Below are 19,062 nucleotides of genomic sequence, written 5' to 3'. Positions count from 1 at the left end.
TACTTCAAACTCCTTAACTTAATCACATCTGCAAAGTCTTTTTGGCCACATAAAGGGACATATTCACGGATTCTAGCAATTGGTCTGCGGACATCTTTGGGTGGCTATTAGTCAGTGTGCCACAGCACTCCTGGGCTATATAGTAGGAAATGGACTATCCTTAGAAACCAGTAAGCAGAATTGGACTACCTTTGAACATCTGCTTGTGGCTGTATTCTATTAAATACAGTCTGGGGTGGAGCGGTGGGAGAGGAGTAGATTGGGTACCTGAAGGCCGATTACAGATGCCCTCTCAGAGAACACTGTCACATGGGAGACCTCCATAGTATCATAAAAAGAACATTAGACAATGAGTGAGGGTACTGGCTGCTGCCACTCAGGAGCTCTGAGACCTCGGACAAGGATATTACTTCTCTTAAGACCCGAACTCCAGTCCTATGTGACTTGGGGGGTACATAGAATACCTGGAAAGATTGGAGTGTGGACTAATGAAAATTCCATCCATGCAATCACCTCAGACAGCGCCTGATCCTTAATAAATGTCTGTTTTAGAATGCCTCATAAATGCACTCCTTCCTCTTTGTCTTTTTTGCTGTGTCCACTGCCTTTTCCAGGCTTCTCAGACATCTTCACTTGCCTACCAGTCATGCACACACCTCTGCCTGGCAGCAGAGGTAGTGGTTAGCAGCCAACAGCTTTGGAGCTGGGTGAAAGAGCTGGTCTTAACCATGGAATCTGGAGCCCGTCTCTTAAGCTCTCTAAGCTTCAGTTTCCTCCTCTGTACAATGGGGATAAGAACGTCTATCTAACCAGGCTGTTGTGGGGATTGAGATGATGAATGGAAAGGGCTTAGCACGGTGTTTGGCACAAGATTAAGGGAACGATAAATAGTAGTGTTATTCTTCCCAAGAGGCCTGACCTCCTTTCAGCTTCATCCTCTTCCACATTCCTCATTTAGCAGCACTGGTCAACCCTCTTCACTCGAAGCGGACCTTGAACTTGTATACTGGAGGGCCACTGCTTAGAAACAATTCCGTCTCTCTCCAATATTCTCAGTGTGTCCTACACTATTCATTCTCAGAGCCTCAGATCTACTCTGCTTCTCAGTAATTTTCAACTTCACTAGCCTTCTCTGTTATTTATCCAGGCCTTTATCTCAATACTGGACCTGAGATCTTGAGGAAAGGTGTTTCCTTGCGTAGCATATTGGAAAAATACTTCCTTTCCTCGCCGGGCCTCAAGTTCCTTATGTGGAATGAGTCCACTGGACTGGAATGACTAAAAAAGTCCTTCCAGCTCTGAGATCTTAAACTGACAGAACTTAAGTAGCAAGGACCTTGTAGATTACCTTGTTGATTACCTAGTCCACCCCTCTCCTTTTCCAGAAGAGGAAACAGTGCTATTTTTTCATGGGGGAAAACTTAGTGCTATTCTGCCTGGTCTCCGGGGCAACGCTTCCCAGAGGGCACGCGGCCTTGTTTTCCTATCGGTGCAAAGGGGCACTCGGCGCCTCCAGGGCTCTGGGCGCCGGAAACACGTGTGTGCTCACCTACGTGTACACACGTGAGCACACCTACAGCAGCAGGGGGCGCTCGGGCCGGCAGGGGGCAGCACAGACCCGGCTTGCAATTACCCGGCGCAGCCCCGAGGGAGGAGGGCGTGCTGCAGTCCCGGCGGCGGCGGCGGCGGCGGCGGCGGCGGCGGCTGGAGGTGCAGCCTCCCAGGTGGGAGGCGGGGGCTGCGGGCGCAGGAAAAGGCGCCTTGGGAGCGGGCGCTCGGCGGGGCCTCCTCGGGCCCCGGGCGCGGCGCGGCGAGTGGGAGCGAGCGCGCCAGGACCACGCAGGCGCCCTGCTCCGGCTGGCCCTCGGCCGGCGCGCGGCGCGGGAGCAGCCCGCAGCCCGCCTCCCGCGCCCCCGGCAGCCCCCTGGCAGCCCGCAGCCGCCCGTCGGGAGCAGCCCCTCGGCAGCCCGCGCAGGCCGCCGGCCCGGGAGAGCGCGCGGCGGCGGCGGCGGCGGCGGCGGCGGGACGGCCCCGAGCGCGCCCTCCCGCCTGCGGCCACTCGCAGCCGGCGCTGGCCGGGCCGGCGCGCCCCGCAGGCGGCTAGAGCGCGGCCTCGGCCTCGGCGCGGGCTAGCCCCGGGCCGTAGCCCGCGAGAGGCGGCGCGGGCGGCCGAGGGCACTGACGGCGTCGCGGGACGCTCCCGGGCGGCGGCGCAGCGGCAGCGGCAGCGCAGGGGGCGGAGGCAGGGGGCGCCCCCAGCCAGGATGCTGCGGTTCCTGCGCCGGACCTTTGGCCGCCGCTCCATGCAGCGCTACGCGCGGGGCGCGGCGGGGCGCGGGGCCGCCGGGCTGGGGGACGAGCGCGATGGGGGGCCACGGGGGGGCCCGGCCGCCGCCTCCTCCTCGGTGCTGCCCGCCGCGCCCGGGGGCAGCGTGTTCCCGGCGGGCGGCGGGCCCCTGCTCACCGGCGGCGCGGCCGTGCACATCTCCGCCGCCGGCGCCGCCAAGGCCACCCTCTACTGCCGCGTCTTCCTGCTCGACGGGACCGAAGTGAGCGTGGACCTGCCGGTGAGTGACGGGGCCAGTCTGGGGCACTGGCACCTCGCGCCCCTGGAGGCAGCTCCCCCTCCCCCAGTGCTTGCCTCGGGGGCGCTTCCCTTGCACCTCCCTGGGGATCCCCTCCCCCATCCCCTTCTCCGAGCACTCCTCAACCCTTTTTCTTGGGCCACCCCGTCCCGGTCTCTTCCGGGGCCCCACCTTTGGCCCGCCCCCCCTCCTTGGCACATTGCGCCGCGGGGTTGCGATTTCTCTGGCGCCCACCTAGTCCTTGGGGCCTCGCCCCCTCCCCAGTACACACGGTCCCCAAGTCCCGAGACCCCGCCCCCCCCTGGTGTGGGTGGCCGGCGCTCCCCTTCCGTCCCTAGCTTCCAGCAGGGGTCTTCCTGATACTGGGTTATTGGGTAGAAAATCTCAAATCAATGTGAGGCCGTCCCGGGGTGACCGGCTTGTCCCCCCTCAAACTCGCCATCAGGCCTTGATGAGACAGCAGAGAGGAGATCCCCCTCGCTTGCTGCTCGGCAGGCGCCCCAAGTTTGGGAGGCGGGGGTTAGACCATTTCTGCTCTCTGCTGATCCCTTCTGGGTACACCCCATTCCCATTCCCTGAGCCCCATCTGCCCCGCAGCCTCCTCGCAGCGGGTAGGGTGACTTGGGAGCTAACTCTAGAGTCGGCTGTCTCAGACCTGCTTGCCTTGCACCGGCAGAGCCCTTGCTGGGGCGGTGGGAGTCGACCCCGGGGGGCCAGGCGCGCCTGACTTTCTCCCTTGGGCACCGTGCGTGGGGTCGGCGGGGCACCTCAGGGCGGCGGCGCCTGGGCCTGCGTCCCGGGCACCCGCCCACAGGTGGTTGCACCCCCGCCCCGCGCCAGCTGAGAGCTAGGCCGGCGCTGCCGTCCGCTGCAGAGCGTCCAGTTACCAGTGAGTCTTCCTGGCTGAAGGGGCCAGATCAGATCAAATCAAACCACACATTAATCGGGCGCCCACTGTGCACCCGGCGCTGCGGCAGACGGTGCCTTCGGGAATTTCTAGGTGTGACTGAGGACACAGCGGTAATTGAGCTTTAGATGAATGTTACAGATCATCTCGAGGATGTCAAGGGAAGAAATAACATACCCGGACTTCCAAGGAAGTATATAGGCCTTCCCGGGTGGGAGAAGTGTTTGGACTTGATGAGAGAACTAGGAACATGTGAAAAGGGTCTCAGATGGGAAAATCAGAGCCTGCCTTGCTTGGAGTTTAACGCTTCCCGGTGTAGGCTGAATTTCGAGACAGTTTCAATTTATGGCAATTTTATTTTTGTGGTTCTTTGTGCTCTCCATAAGATATCATTTTGCTATGAAAATACCCTCTTGGGGCCTTTTTATTGATGGAAAAGGAGCCAACATTCGGGTGCTTAGAGCTGTTGCCTTTAAAATAGCATAAAAATGTTACTGTTCCCCAACAATGAGGCTCTCCAGCTTTTTATTCAGCTGGGAGAGGAGGCCTGAGGAGCCGGGGAGGAGGAGAGGGGAGCAGGCTGCCTCTGGAGTGGGCAGCTTGTGTTAGGAGAGGATGTGGCGTAGTTTGCATCTCGGATCTGGGAAAGGAATGCTATCCTTGGGAAGTTTGACAGTGCTCCTTGCCGGTGGTTTTCTCATCTGTTCCCTGGGGATGATTCTTTTATAAAATGTATTGCTTGTCAGCTCCATGAGACAGGCTTAAGTGGTGTGCATGGTGAATAGACCCAAACAGGTACACAAATGAACAGGTTGGGACGGGAAGGCTGACTGATTCCAGCCAGTGTAGCCCTCACTGGAGCCTGGTGGGGGAAGGGGATATTTGCATCCTAAAAGGTTTCTTCACTTTATAAAAGGCTGCTTGACAAAAGAATTCCCCCGTCCCAGGTATTCCTAGGACGGCAAATTTCTTGATTCCTCTATGATGTGACTTAGTGAAGCCCACATTTTATTTATGCGCGTGCACACACACACACACACACACACACACACACGTATATGCCCCCCGTCCACAGGCAGATAAAAAGCAAATGCTGCCTTGTGTCACGTGAGCTCTCAGGGAGGAAAGATGAAGAAAAATCCCCAGTGGGCACAGCTCATCGATTTAAAGATTTATTAGATATTAGGACTGCATCACAGTCTCCTACACTAATCTTCCCAGATCTGAGTGTGTGCTCCTGTAATTAATTCTGAGTTACGAGGTTAACGCCAGGCGGCCAGCTCCCCAGTGCATTTGTAGCATTTGCTCCTCCTCAGACCCACTTCACTGGGCTCACTCTTTATGCTGTCCTTTTTGGCATTTGGCCCCGCTTGTCATTATTCTCTTTTGTGTTCCTGGATTTTTACCGCTTCCTGGGCCCTGGTGTTGCCTTGCTGCTTGTCGCAAGATAGGATTTACCTTTGACCGCGATACCCCAAGCTGGCTTCTCAGGCACCCAGGGACATTGCCAGGCTAAATGTCTCCTTTGTAATAAAAACCCTCAGGCGGCGTTAGCCTTGAGAATTCCTTTGCTCAACCTCCTAAAAGTTGGCTATGTGCTGTCATAAACCTTTTTATTAGCCCTAGTTAGGATGCTTGTGTTCTGAAATTGTCTGGAACGCAATAACACCCTCAGTGTGACCGTGCTGTGGCACCTCAGTCCAGTCCAGACCACAGTTATTGGGCGTCTCCAATGTGCCAAGCTGTGTGCTGCAGACACAAAGGTGAATGAGATGTGGCCTGGAGGCTCTTGGGAAACGCAGGTGAAAACATGTTTCTTTTATTCTGGGTGATGCTAAGTGATATGACAGGCACACCCAGACAGGGTGCTGTGGCCGGATGGGATGGGGGAATCGGAAGGACTTCCAGGAGACTTTGACACTTGAGATTATGGGGTCTCAGATCCAGTGTCCCTTGGCAAAGCCACAGGCCAATTGTTGTATATAATAAAGGGAAAAGTAGCTGCAATTGTTTCTTCTGACAGGGCTTGGAGCCCCCTTCTCTGGTGATAGGTTGAGTCACCTAGCATCCCTGAGTGTTCTTTTTTTGTTTTGTTTTTTGGATATGGGGTCTCGTCTGTCACCCAGGCTGGAGTGCAGTAGTACGACCACAGCTCACTACGGTCTTGATCTCCTAGCCTCAAGCAATCCTCCCACCTCAGCCTCTCTAGTAGCTGGGACTGCGGTTGTGCACCACTACACCCGGCTAATTAAAAAAATTATTTTTATAGACATGGGGTCTCACTGTATTGCCCTGGCTGGTCTCAAACGTGTAGGCTCAAGCGATCCTCCTGCCTCAGCCCCTAACAGTGTTGGGATTACAGACATGAGCCACTGCGCTTGGCCCCTGGGTGTTCTTAATCTTTGCTATGGATAGTCAGCAGCTTTCCAGTCTTTGATAAAATAAAATGTGAATAAAAGGATCTTTTAAAAAAAATCTATAACATGCAGTCTGAAGTGGACTTGCTGTACAAACCCAGCTTCCAGATGAGCCCTTGCTCGCCCTACCAACCAGAGTGCCAGCCTGAGCCAGTCCTCTTCAGAAACCCTGGCCCTGCCTTCGACAGCACCTCCCTCTCCTTAGCCTAGCCCAGCCCTGCCCAACCCTCAGGTGTGGTCTGGTCAGAGCAGGGCAGGACTCCCTCCCTCGGCCTGCCCTAGACGCTTTCCTTCTATTAATGCAGCTGAAGATCCCATTAGTGTGCTTGGCAGCGGCACCCACTGTTGACTCATATTAGCTCTCTGTTGACTAAATCCCTGGCATCGCTTTTGCTCGTGTGGCTGTTGCTCAGCCCCGCCTCCCGTTGCCCTGTGTGCTCGGTGTGGAAAGCTGTTAGGATGTGCGGTCGGCCAGTTAGCACTCCCGCCATGCTTTGGAGGGAACGGCCCGTGGGCCATTGTTGCATTTGGTACACTTGCCTCCCCTGCATCTGGAACTCAACATCGACTCATTGTGGTCCAGTGCAAACATGGAGGATTTCAGAATTTGAAGATCTACCTTTGCATATTGCACCCTGGCTCTGCAGCTTTGGGCAATTGCAGCTCTCTGAGCCATTGACTTCCTGATCTTTCAAATGGGGATGTTGGGAGGATTTGGTGACGGGAAGGCCTCATGGTGCAACAGATTGCTGAAAGGTTGCTAGTAGGTTGTAATCTTAGAAACCTCTCCTTCCTCTACTTTGAACTTTGGAAAGATTTGAAGAAGTTTCTAGTAATAGACATTAAAAAAAAAAATGCTGTGCCAGGCAGGCTAACCATTGCTTGGCTCTTCTTTAGTGGAAATTGGAAGTTGGATGTAGTATGAGAAATGCTTTTTAAAAGTTTCACTTTGGATGTGAAAAGTGATGGTTTTTTCAGCAAAAACAGGAGAATCCAGGTTTTTAGAATTTTAGGACTGAAACCTCTGATCTCACATAACATACATGATACAACATAAAGGTCATATGGCTTATTTTGGAGTTGAAAGGGACCCTGGACAGCACCTCCCCGGCCCATTGGAGAAACTGGGAAGCTGTGGTCTGTGGCTATAAAGTGACTTCCCTTCAGTCAGTCAGTGAAAGAGTTGGAACCGGCTGCTTTGGGAACCCTGATTGTCAGCGTCTGAAGGTGTCAAGCGTAGGGTCAGCAGTGGGAGGGAAGACTAACCCCACGTCCTAACACAGGATCATGGAAGAGGGATGGGGTACATTCCTGGCAGTTGGAAATAGAACAGATTTTCCCAAACAGTGGAAAAACTCGAGCAAAATGATCCCAACTTCAGTGTTCACAAAGTTCATCTGGGATTTTTTTTCTTCCATTAAAATTCCCAGAGCACACCCCGAGAATTTCCTGATTCAGTATATCAGGAAGCTCAACTTTTAACAAGTTACTCCAGGTGATTCTGATGCAGGTGGTCTCTTCACAGCCAGTGAAAAACCCTGGCCCTAGAACTGTGAGAACAGAGGCAGCTACACCATGCATTATAAACTGCTGTAGCAATGGGGTGAGCAATACCATTGCTGTAGCAATGGTAGGGGGGTTGGCAGTCTTTGAGCTGGGGTTTGACCTGTACTTTAGGGAGCCCATTTTTGTCACAGTGGAGTGGAGGGCTAGGGGAGGGACTGGAGACCAGTCATGCCATTGCAATTGTCAGGTAAGGGGTGATGAGGGCCTGGCTAGGAGAAGGGGGCAACGGTAGAGCAGCACACAGGTGGAGTCGGGTGAGTGTGTTGGGGAGGGTGAAGGTTTGAGATAGAGCTGTCTTCACTCTTGGTTGGGAAGAATTAAGGGACCCGCAGGAGGTCGAAGACAGCTTCTCATTTCTACCCTTTCCCAAGGCTCTGGCTGCCATGGGCACCCTGGCTTATCCCAGGGCTCTGGGTGGCTTGCTTTTTTTGCCCCTGTAGGGTAGGTATTGGCTAAAGGTGGCCTTCCACTACTTGCCCCACCCACATCCCCTCTCAGACCTGGAATGAGGCCTTGGATATCTAGTGGGTCATGAGTTTGTGTTATTTTTGGATATGCCTTCTTTGTTTTAAAAGGAAGGCTGAGGTGAGGGGGGTGAGAGAGGGGTAATGAACACCCTTCCCAAAGGGGGTGTCGTGATACAAGCAAGAGCACTAACTCCCCTTCTATACTTGCTGGAGTTGTCAGTGTTAATAAGGGGTGGGGGTTGGCCTGCAGAGGGAAGGGGCCGCAGCCCAGCCTCTCCAGTGCCGGTAACATGACCCTACACTGGTACAGGGCTCTGAACAAATATTAACTTGCTAAGCACTTTCACGTGCATAATCTCATTGAATTCTGTTCCTAGTACCCTGCAGTGGATGAAGGCACAGGTCTGTTTCGTTTTTAAATAGCAGAAGGTCGATGGGGGTGGGGCCTTCCCTTAAATTCTTGCGTGGGGACTTAGAAAAAAATCCAGCCTGGCAACCACAGAAATCCTCCGCCTACCATTTGTCCTCAAAACACGTGTTCCATCCTTGCCCACTGCTTGACTTCCTTTGGCTGGCTGGGAGTGGGCTCCTCCCCGGGCTTCTCTCTGCCCTGCCTGGAGCCTTCTCCTCCAGTGGGAACTGCACTCCAGTTTCCACCTGTAGCCCGTGGCTGCTGCCTGAGGGCAGGGTCAGCTGCTGATTCATCTGGGTGTGTTTTCCAGGTTCGTGTGTGTGCTCTCCTTTCATTTCTCATTTACAATGCATTCATCGAAGACCCATTTGAAAATACACAAAGGTTGGAACAACATCTACAGTTTCATTAGACAAACACTGTTAAAATAGGGGTGCGCATTCATCTGTGCTTTATTTCATATTCAGATATAAACATGTTTTTAAAATGATGAACTTAAGTGGGTTGATGGAAGTCTCTGTCTACTCCCACCTCAGCACAGTTGAATAAGGATGGTCGACTTGGAGTTTGTATCTCTTTAGGGTGAGGCCCTTGGCTCTTCTCTCTACATTTCCTGGGACTCTTAGCTGGGATGGGGAGCCCCCAGTGTTGGTTAGCCATCTGCGCTGTGTGCTGCCTGCTGCCCCTCCCTTCGTAGGAAGCAAGCTGCCTGGCACTCTGACCCTCCTCACCACAATTACTTTCTCTTGCTGGCAGGTTAAAGGTCTTGTTGATGTGACCTCAGAGTCCCCTTGCATCTGAAAGCAGCTGCTATGGGGCAGTCTCGACTCTCGCCAGCCCAGGATGCCTGTGACTCTGCTACCAGCCAGAGCTGATCTGGCAGAGTGGGGCTGGAGCCTGGCAGCATCCATGGTGTGCCCCCCCCCACCCTAATCCCTCTAATCTCACTCCTTCTGCAGCCTCTGTGGCCTCTCTCTAGAGCTGGATTAATTTTACTAGTCCCGCCTGATTTTAATTTCTGGTTTATTTTAAATTGTTTTCCAAAATGTTTTTGTTTGCTCACAATATGTTTTCTTCAGTCAGCAAAGGCTTACTGAGCCCTTACACTACATTAAGCATGGGGGAGGGGTATCAGAGAGAGAAGAGTGTTTCTTAAGCTCCAAGTCTTGAGGGGCAGACAGAGTAAACAGATACCCATAAACCAACATGGGGTGGTGTGGGGGGTGAGCAACTGAAGTGTGGGCTGGAGTTGGAGAAGGTTTTTTTTTCTTTTTTTGATAACGTTGGGGTCTCACTATATTGCCCAGGCTGGCCTGGAACTTCTGGCCTCAGGAGATCCTCCCACTGTGGCCTCCCAAAGCTCTGGGATTACAGGTGTGAGCCACCACACCCGGGCAGCTGGAGAAGGTTTGGTCCCCAGAGTGACAATGGAATTGCCCCAAAGGATGTGTAGGAGTTCAGCTGTGTCTGGGTGGAGGGAACAGCAGGTGGAAACGCGTGGAAGATGGGGGTCAGAAAAGCCCCATCCCTGGGCTCCGGGTTCCTTGGGGTAGGGGATTCAGATGAGTTCTGGCTGTATGCCTGGATCTTAAAGGAGTGAGTGAGTGAGTTGCCTTTGAAATGAAGATGATGTCGGGAGCCCATCTAGGTGATTATCTTGTTGAATCCTCACAAAAACTGTGTTGATGGTTACTGTTGTTATTCCTGATACGTAGAGGAAAGAATCAGGGTTTAGCAGACAGGTTAAGAAACTTGTCCAAGGTCACGTAGCTAGTAAAGGCAGACTCTAGCTTGATTTGTGGTCTGGGAAGGTCTCTGACAGCACAGCTGGGCGAGGGGGGTGGGAGGGCTCTGAGCTTGCCCCAGAGGTTCCGAGCTGGATGGGGACCCCTGAGCCCCCAAAGGGTTTCCACCTTTGTAGGCCACTTGGGATCAGATTTACTTCTTTAGTTAGACTCACTGAATGTCATTTCACTCGAGTGCATAATGGTTTGATGGCCATAATTCAACACTCAGATCAGAAGTAGGTGATGTTTTTAAAAAGTGCTTAGTAGAACAACATTAAAATTATCTCAAAGAAAAACATTTTCATATTCCTATCCTGCTGCATAGCAACTGGTTGGTTTCACTTTGTTCCTTTCCATCTTTGTGCTTTTGTATACATGTTTATAAGCGTGGTGTATATCCTTTAAAACATTTTTTTCTTTTCTCCTCCCCATCCACATTTCTTGACAGGCTTCTCACCAGTTTGGTGCCCTCTTTTGTGTGTATTCTAGAATACTTAAATTCAACTTTTATTCTCTGCTGTGTGTGATGTGGTTTGAGTGAGTAATACCTGTCTCTGGGGGCTTGGAGGTTGATATGCAAAGCACCTGATCAGTTACGCGTCAGGCAGCCCCATCTCCAAGGCATGCAGAATCTGTGTTGCTTCCCTTAATCACTGCCGCCTGGGAAGGTGCACGTTATCATCCCCTTTGCAGATGGTCTCGGAGAGCAGATGGCCTCGGGCCACTCTGCTAGTAAGTATGGGAGAGCCAGATTGAATTTAGGTTTCCGGACTCATTTTCCAGTGCTCTTCCCCTCAGCCCATGCTGTGCACACCCAGCCTTCCTGTGTTAAATATGTGTTCTCCTAGAACTCCCTGGGAAGGTCAGAATTTCATGCAGTAAAATCCCCTGTCTTTTCTGAACCACTTGGCCTTTCAGCATCTCTGGCATTTGGATTCTGTCTACCATTTCTCAGCATTTTTTGCAGGTTCTTTTCCCCAAAGTCATAGCTGGCTGAGTGCCCAGCATTTTCTTCACGAAGCCAAGAACTGGAAGATGATATCCCAAGGGTCCTGTCCCACCTGTGGGATCATCCGGTGCTTCTTTGTTACCCAGCTCAGTCCCCCCGGGTGGAATGGTCTACCCTGCAGCTGTGAGGATGCCAACTGCCTGGTTCAGCGGGTGCCTGCAGAGCTGGCATCCCTCAGCTCTGTGGTTTCTTTTTCATGCCTGTCTCATGAGCTGAGTGTTGTCTGCAGCATAGCATTCGCTCAGGTGCGTTGAAGTCAGCCTGATCATGCATCTCCTTTGCTCTACCTGTTCACTTGCTGAGCTGCACCTACCCTGAATTATGAATTTTTTTGAAAATCATGGTATTAATATAAATAACATAAAATTCACTATTTTAACCATGTTTAAGTGTATGCAGTTAAGTGGCATGATGTACATTCACACTGTTTTGCAACCTTCACCACCATTGGTCTCCAGACGTTTTTCATCTTCCCAAACTGAAACTCGGTCCCCATTAAACATTAACTCCTTATTTTCACTCCCCCCAAACCCCGGGCAACCACCATTCTACTTTTTTGCCTATGAATTTAGCTACTCTAGGTACCCCATATAAGTGGAATCCTACAGTATTTGTCCATTTGTGCTGGCGTATTTCACTTAGCCTAGTATTCTCAAGTTCCATCCATGTTGTATGTAGCAGGTGCCAGAACTTCATTCCTTTTTAACGCTGAGTAATGTTCTCTTGTAAGAGTATACCACGTACAGTTTATCCATTCATGGATTGTGGATGTTTATGCAGGTCTGGACCGTCTTAACTCGGTCCTACCCATTCACTTGGGGCACTGCCACCAGAGACTTGGATGTCCCTAGCCCTCACCTCGTGGTGTTATTCTTGGATTCTGACACCTCTTCCCTGGGACTCTTCTGCATCAAGCTGATCATCTTCCAAGGCTGTCTGGGCTTCGTTTGGGGGTGTGTGGCAGACAAGTTTTCTCCCCCTTACATTTTTGTCTGAGTTGCTCAGTGTTGGCAAGCCCTCTGTCCAGCACATTCTTTAGATTTTTAAATGATGAAATATAAATACAAAAGACTCTCTATAACATGAATAGTTTTAGAGAAATAACACAATGAACATCCTTGTGCCCACCACCCAGCTTAGGAACAAAGACCATCACCAGTGCTGTGAAAGTCCCCACATGCTCCGTCTCAGTCACATTCCCCTCCCTCCCTCCCTCCTGAAGTTTGTCTTTCATCCCTTTCTTTTCTTTATAGGTTCTCTGCATATGTACGTTTTCCTAAACAATATCATGTTAGTTTTGCAGGTTTGTGAGCTGTATATACATGAATTTTTCCTTCAATATTGTGTCTGTGAGAATTTGTGTCAGTGAGATGACTGGAGTTCTTACTGTTTTGTAGTTATTCCATTGCATGCATATACCGGAATTGATCCTGTGTGGACATTTGGGATGTTTTCACTTTGGAACTATTAGGGAAAAAAAAATACCGCTTTGAACTTTCTGGAATTGGTCTCTGGTGTACATGTGTCAGGAAGCATCTCTCCTGGGTGTGTACCTGGGAGGAAGAGTGGGCGGGGCCCTTTATAATCATACAAAATTGTTTTCCAGAGTCCTCACAGCATGTAAAAGCTTCCCTAATCCATTCTTCAACACTTGGCATTGTCAGCTTCTTTGTTTGATTTTACCAGGATAGTGGGAGTTAGTGGCACCTTTGTGGTCTCTACCTTCCCCCAGTTGTTGATGGCGTTGAGTACCTTTCACCTATCCATCTCTCTCTCTCTCCCTCTCTCTCTGTGTATTTTTTAATAATAGAGATGGGATCTGGCTGTGTTGCCTAGGCCATTCTCAGACTCCTGGCCTCAAGCATTTCTCCCATCTCAGCCTCCCAAAGTGCTGGCATTACAGGCATGAGCTGCTGCATCTGGCCAGGGTTGAGTGTCTTTCATATGTTGTTAGCAATGTGTAGTTCTTCCTGGAATGTTTTGTTTTATGATTTTCATCTGTGTTTTTAGGTGGAGTTGTATTTTTCTCACTGGCCCCTGGACTCCATGAGATTGTCTCCCGTATCCCCTTCCGCTTCTGAGGTCACCTCGGTGGAATAAGGGAGCGAACACTGTAAGCCCCAAGCTGACAAGCTTCCCTGGCAGGTCTTTCCTCGCTAAGTAGGAATTAATGTTTTGACTTCACTTTTCACTGTGAATGAGCTGAAGTTGGTTGCTGCTGGTGGCTTTTTGTGAGAGCAACTACGGGATCTATAGTATTCACATCAGCTCTGCCCACTCTTTTTGAAGTTTTTATTATGGAAATTTCTAAGCATATTCCAGAGTAGCGAGAACTATATATGGACCCTAAGTAGTCATCTTCATTTCCGTACTTATCAGTTTGTGGCCACTCTCCTTTTATACCCCTCCCTACTGCCCTTTCCTGATTATTTTAAACAAATTCTAAACATGTAATTTTTTTTTTTTTTTAAAGACGGAGTCTCGCTTCATCACCTAGGCTGGAGTGCAGTGCGTGATCTTGGTTCCCTGCAACCTCTGGCTCCAGGATTCAAGCGATTCTCCTGCCTCAGCTTCCTGAATAGCTGGGATTACAGGCATGCGCCACCACGCATGGCTAATTTTTTGTATTTTTAGTAGAGACAGGGGTTCACCATGTTGGCCAGGCTGGTCTTGATATCCTGACTTCAAGCGATCCGCCTGTCTCAGCCTCCCAAAGTGCTGAGATTACAGGCATGAGCCTCCGTGCCTGGCCTAAACATTTAATTTCAAACATGTATTTCAGTAGGTATCTCTAAAAGATAAGGACCAGTTTTAAAAAAATAGAGTTGATTGTGATAGCACACACCTGTAATCCCAGCGACTTGGGAGGCTGAGATGGGAGGATCACTTGAGTCCAGGAATCCGAGGCCAGCCTGGGCAACATCACAAGACTTCGTCAAGACTTCTAAAAATAATGAACAATTATTTTTTAGTGTCAGATATTCGGCCAATGTTCAAATTTTCTTCTGTGGTTTTTAGCAAGGTTCTTTCATTGCATTTGATAGATATTCTATCTAAGACTCTTAACCTAAAAACCTTCTCTTCACCTTTTTGAGCCATTTATCTGTTGGAGAAGTGAGGCCGTTTGTCCTATTACAGTTTGTTACTTTCTGAGTTTTGTTGATTTCATCCTCAACATTGGTCACCCCTGAGGTACAGTTAGTACCGGGAATGGTCTTATTTCAAGCATCTGATCAGAGCACACAGAGATCAGTAAGATCCTTATCCTCAAGAAGGCTGAGTGGAGATCAGCTGTTGAATGTCTTCCTCGAGCGTGGGTTCTTCCTCCCTCTAGCTCACTCCTGCTTGGGTCCCCTTCACATACTCGGGAGGCCCTCCATGAACCCTTTCTGTCTCCTGGCTGGAGATGCTAGCAGACATTTTAGGGAATGCAGAATCAATGAGAAGGGAATCGCGCCGAGTGTGGGACAGCTTGAGCCAGTGGGGTTCGCCTCTAAGGGAACCGTTGGAGAACACCTGGTCCAAAATCTCATTCTGGAGGCAGCGAAAGGCCTTTCCCATCTGCCTTGGAAGGCTGCTCACTCCAGTCTGCTGCTGCTCACCTGTGGCAAATGAGCAGTAACAAGGGTGTAACAAGTGTAGCTTCCTGCACGTAGCCCCCCAGCGCTTATGAGTGACATCCAGCGAGCCTCTTTGCCTCTCTGAGACTCTGCCATCTCTTCTGAAAGCAACCAGGGTTCTCAACCCTGGCACATGAGAGCTGTAGCTTTCTCCAGCTCTCCTGCCCGTGTGATGGACGTGGGCATCATCCAGGGAAGGCCGGTAGACTGTAAAAGCCTACCGGGGTTAGTTATTAACCTGCAGTGCACTCTTGACAGCCCATTCCATGGCATTTCACCGACTGGAGTCCTTTTATTGCTCTTGCCTGCTGGGGCCTGAGACCCAAGGCCCATATCAGCTCCTGCTCAGTCGGTTATAATCTGTATTGAGTGGCATCAGCACTGCTTTGATGGTAGCAAGAATGGCTGGTTAAAGTCCAGGGAGGGGCCCAAGCTGGCTTGGAACTGGCCCAGGTCATGCACACAGCCAGCAGTGACACATCCAATGGGACACTCCAGGATGAAACCTGAGAAAGGAGGTCTGGGATATGGGATATTGTAATGGGAGAAATTTAAGGTCGGAGGTATTTGTTTAGGATACCTCAGTATTCTAGAGCTATGGGATTTATTTTGCTTTGAAGTCCAGAGGTATTTAGCTTTATTCTAAAAGCGATGAAGTTCCTCTTAATTAAAGACGCTCCTGGAAAAAAAAAAAAAGGAAAAATTTAATGCTGTCTTTTAAAAGGAAAAGGATTGTATGTACTATAATAGAATTACTGTAACATGTCGTTTATTAACTCACTTCAGGAAATGAGCTCTTCCACATAGGTAAGTTTTCCAGATAGTCACAGTTGCATCCATTTACTGACAAGAACTGTTTTATTTCAGCTATTTCATTTATTTCTTGAAGAAAAAAAAAAACAACAACTGCAGCACATCTAGTGTCTGTAAGGCCCTGTGGGAGGAATACAAAATGGTCAAATGTATGGGCGTTGCTCTAAAGGAGCTCATTTAGGGTGGGGTGTGGATGTTAACTGCATTACCTTGACTTTGCCTTGGTGGCCCCCAGTGGATTCTTGGGTCAGCTCTGTATAGTGTTCCAGCCTTCAAAGCATTGCTTTACTCTGCCTTTTCGAAGGCTGGCTGATTAATAAGTTAATACAACAGTGGTTTTTGATGTTTACTGCATGCTTAGAATCTTCTGGGGAGTTTTTCAAAGTCCAGCTTCTAAGCTATACCCCAGACTACTGCCATCAAGATTGCTGGGCTTGGGAGGTGGGACCCCTTCACCAGAATGTTTTTTTTTTTTTTTTTTGCTCGCTCTGTTGCCCAGGCTGGAGTGCAGTGGCACGATCTTGGCTCACTGCAACCTCCGCCTCCCAGGTTCAAGCTATCCTCCTGCCTCAGCTCCCCCGTAGCTGGGATTACAGGCGCCTACCACCATGCCTGGCTAATTTTTGTATTTTTAATAGAGACGGGGTTTTGCCATATTGGGCAGGCTGGTCTCAAACTCCTGACCTCAGGTGATCCACCCCCACCTCGGCCTCCCAAAGTGCTGGGGTTACAGGCGTGAGCCACCACGCCTGGCCCAGAATGTTTTAAAACTCCCCGGGTGATTCTGAGGTGCAGTCAGGTTTGAGAAACAATGTTTTGCAGGGCTCCTTCACTTCCTTTTGTGTGGTGTTGTAGGTTTAGATCAGGCTTTCACCTTTGATCATTTCATTTAATCCTTATAGCATTTACTCGAGAGAATTTTGGGTGTTCTAATTTTATAGAAAGCTCACCATTAAGATTTTGGCCCCATATCCCACAGCTAGTAAATACAAAACTAGACTTAAAAGTCATTTCCCGGCTGTTCAAGTCCACTTCTCCGGTTTTTCTTCACGGCCGTCACTCTAGTGGCTCTCTGGCAGCTCCCCAGTGTCCCCTTCACTTCTCACCTGTGTATCTGTACCTGTGCTGCCTTATTTTTTTAATTTAATTTAATTATATTTTTTTGAGACAGAGTCTCACTCTGCCACCCAGGCTGGACTGCAGTGGCGCGATCTCGACTCACTGCAAGCTCTACCTCCCGCATTCAAGCGATTCTGCTGCCTCAGCCTCCCAAGTAGCTGGAATTATAGGCACTGGGTCACCATGCCCAGCTAATTTTTGTATTTTTAGTAAAGACGGGGTTTCACCATGTTGACCAGGCTGGTCTTGAACTCCCGACCTCAGGTGATCCACCCACTGCAGCCTCCCAAAGTGCTAGGATTACAGGTGTGAACCACCGCGCCTGGCCTTTTATTTTTATTTTGATTTTTTGAGACAGAGTCTCCCTCTTTTGCCCAGGCTGGAGTGCAGTGGCGCAGTCTCCACTCACTGCAACCTCCTCCTCCTGGGTTCAAGTGACTCTCCTGCCTCAGCCTCCCGAGTAGTTGGGATTACAGGCACCCGCCACCACACCCAGCTAATTTTGTATTTTTAGTAGAGACCGGGTTTCACCATGTGAGCCAGGTTGGTCTTGAACTCCTGACCACAAGTGATCCACCCGCTTTGGCCTCCCAGAGTGCTGGGATTACAGGCCTGGGCCACCACATCCGGCCTGTGCTGCCTTCGTATTGGCTGATTCTTATCCCTTAAGGGCCTAGCCATCTTTCAGGGCCTGTCTCAGATGATGCCACATTTATGAAGCTTATCCCATCATTCCTCCCATCCTCCCACCCCACCACCCCACCTTCCCGCGCTTCTTCCACTTCTCCCATATAGCATTCCCTCTCCTCCTAGGAGCTTGCAGGGCATTTTTTTGCCTTGGGTGGGACCTAGCACATGTTATAGTAATTATGTAGTAATTCAAGCAATAGATGACATTATTGACCTTTTTAGTTTTTGCAAGTGATTTTTAAAATTGTGGTAAAATATACGTGACACAATATCGACCATTAGTGACATTTAGTACGTTGACATTGTTGAGAAACCATCATTACTATCTGGCTCTGGAATATTGTCATCACCCCAAAAGGAAACCCTCTACCTGTTGAGCCGTCATTCCTCCCCTGTTCCTAACCCCGACAGCCGCTAATCTGTCTTCTGTCTCTCTGGATTTGCTGTCCCTGGGTATTTCATATAAATAGAATCATGCAATATGTGGCATTTTATGTCTGGCTTCTTTCACTCAGCATTATGTTTTCAAAGTGGATTGACCATTTACATTGTTCCAAGCCCTTTCCATGGCTTCACTCTGACCCCTCATCCCCCCGTGGAGTAGGCAGTTCCTATTGGTATCCTCATTATATAGGAGATTGAGGCACACAGAGATCAGGCAACTAGGAGAGAACACACAGTGCCTAAGTACTCTTGGCCCCTGCACTGTCCTGCTGGTGTCTGCTGTTGACTTTGACCTTTAGAAGGGCAAAGATGAAACATCAAGGAAGAATTCATCTATGGTGTAAGAACAACATATGATACGGCTCCAGGAGCAGAAATCATTAGAGGTGCCCCTCGGGACTGCAGAACAGAATTCCTGGGGTTGATTGTGCGCTTAAAGCTCTTGGCTTAATTGGAGTGAATCAGTATTGCTGTGAATTTCCCTCAAATGTTAGGGGTCAAGTATAGGATTGTATATCTAGTATTGGAAGCCAGCTGGCATTCCAAGACCACTGAAATGTTGAGGAATGAGTCTTAAGGACTCAGAAAGGCAGAGGTACCCCAAGTAAAGGTTTCTTTTCAAAGTAGTGCTTACTATGTGCCAGACACAGTTCTGAGCACTTTATGTATCTTTACTTGGTTAATTCTCACAAAATCTTTACAAGGTAGCTACTGCCCTGTTTTATGGATAAGGAAGCAGAAGTGCAAAACAGCTAAATTACCTCATGAAGGTCTTGCCACTAGAATGTGGTGGACCCAGGGAGTCTGGTTCCGGCATCCATCTGCTTCATTCTTTTCCCTTTAAAAATTTTTAATTTTCTTTTTTTGGTTATAACATACCTTTCCCAAGACAGTGAGAACAGAACAGCCTAGTTGCTTGAATAGGAAGAGAAAAAGGGAAAAAACATAATGGGAAAAGCACTGATTTTATTTTTTATAAAACTTCTCTGGTCATATCAGTTCTGTACCTTTAAAAAAAAATAAAAGGCTGGGTGTGGTGGCTCACAACCATAATCCTAGCATTTAGGGAGACCGAGGTGGGAGGAGTGCTTGAGCCCAGGAGTTCGAGACCAGCCTGGGCAACATTGCAAGAGACCCCTTCTCCACAAAAAGAAAAGAAAAGAAAAAAAACCCAGCCAGGCATGGTGGCTCACACCTGTGATCCCAGTACTTTGGGAGGCTGAGGT

At 49.8% G+C, this 19,062-nt stretch overlaps 1 protein-coding gene across 5 annotated transcripts in view; it reads left to right on the top strand.

The window, feature by feature from the left end:
- Nucleotides 1–1,654: 1,654 nt before the first annotated feature.
- EPB41L4B (erythrocyte membrane protein band 4.1 like 4B) overlaps nt 1,655–19,062 on the top strand; it is a 149,146-nt gene continuing 131,738 nt past the window's right edge. For 2 of the 5 annotated variants that reach the window (XM_031014791.3, XM_031014792.3), the window contains exon 1: nt 1,655–2,567. In XM_031014791.3, coding sequence (XP_030870651.2) covers nt 2,265–2,567 — 303 coding nt within the window. In that variant the 5' untranslated portion in view covers nt 1,655–2,264. The remainder of the gene's footprint in view (nt 2,568–19,062) is intronic. The other 3 variants (XM_055351791.2, XM_031014790.3, XM_031014795.3) reach the window with 2 other exon arrangements.

Source organism: Gorilla gorilla, chromosome 13 (assembly GCF_029281585.2).
Source record: "Gorilla gorilla gorilla isolate KB3781 chromosome 13, NHGRI_mGorGor1-v2.1_pri, whole genome shotgun sequence".
Taxonomy (NCBI): domain Eukaryota; kingdom Metazoa; phylum Chordata; class Mammalia; order Primates; family Hominidae; genus Gorilla; species Gorilla gorilla.
This window is presented reverse-complemented; position numbering and strand designations above follow the sequence as displayed.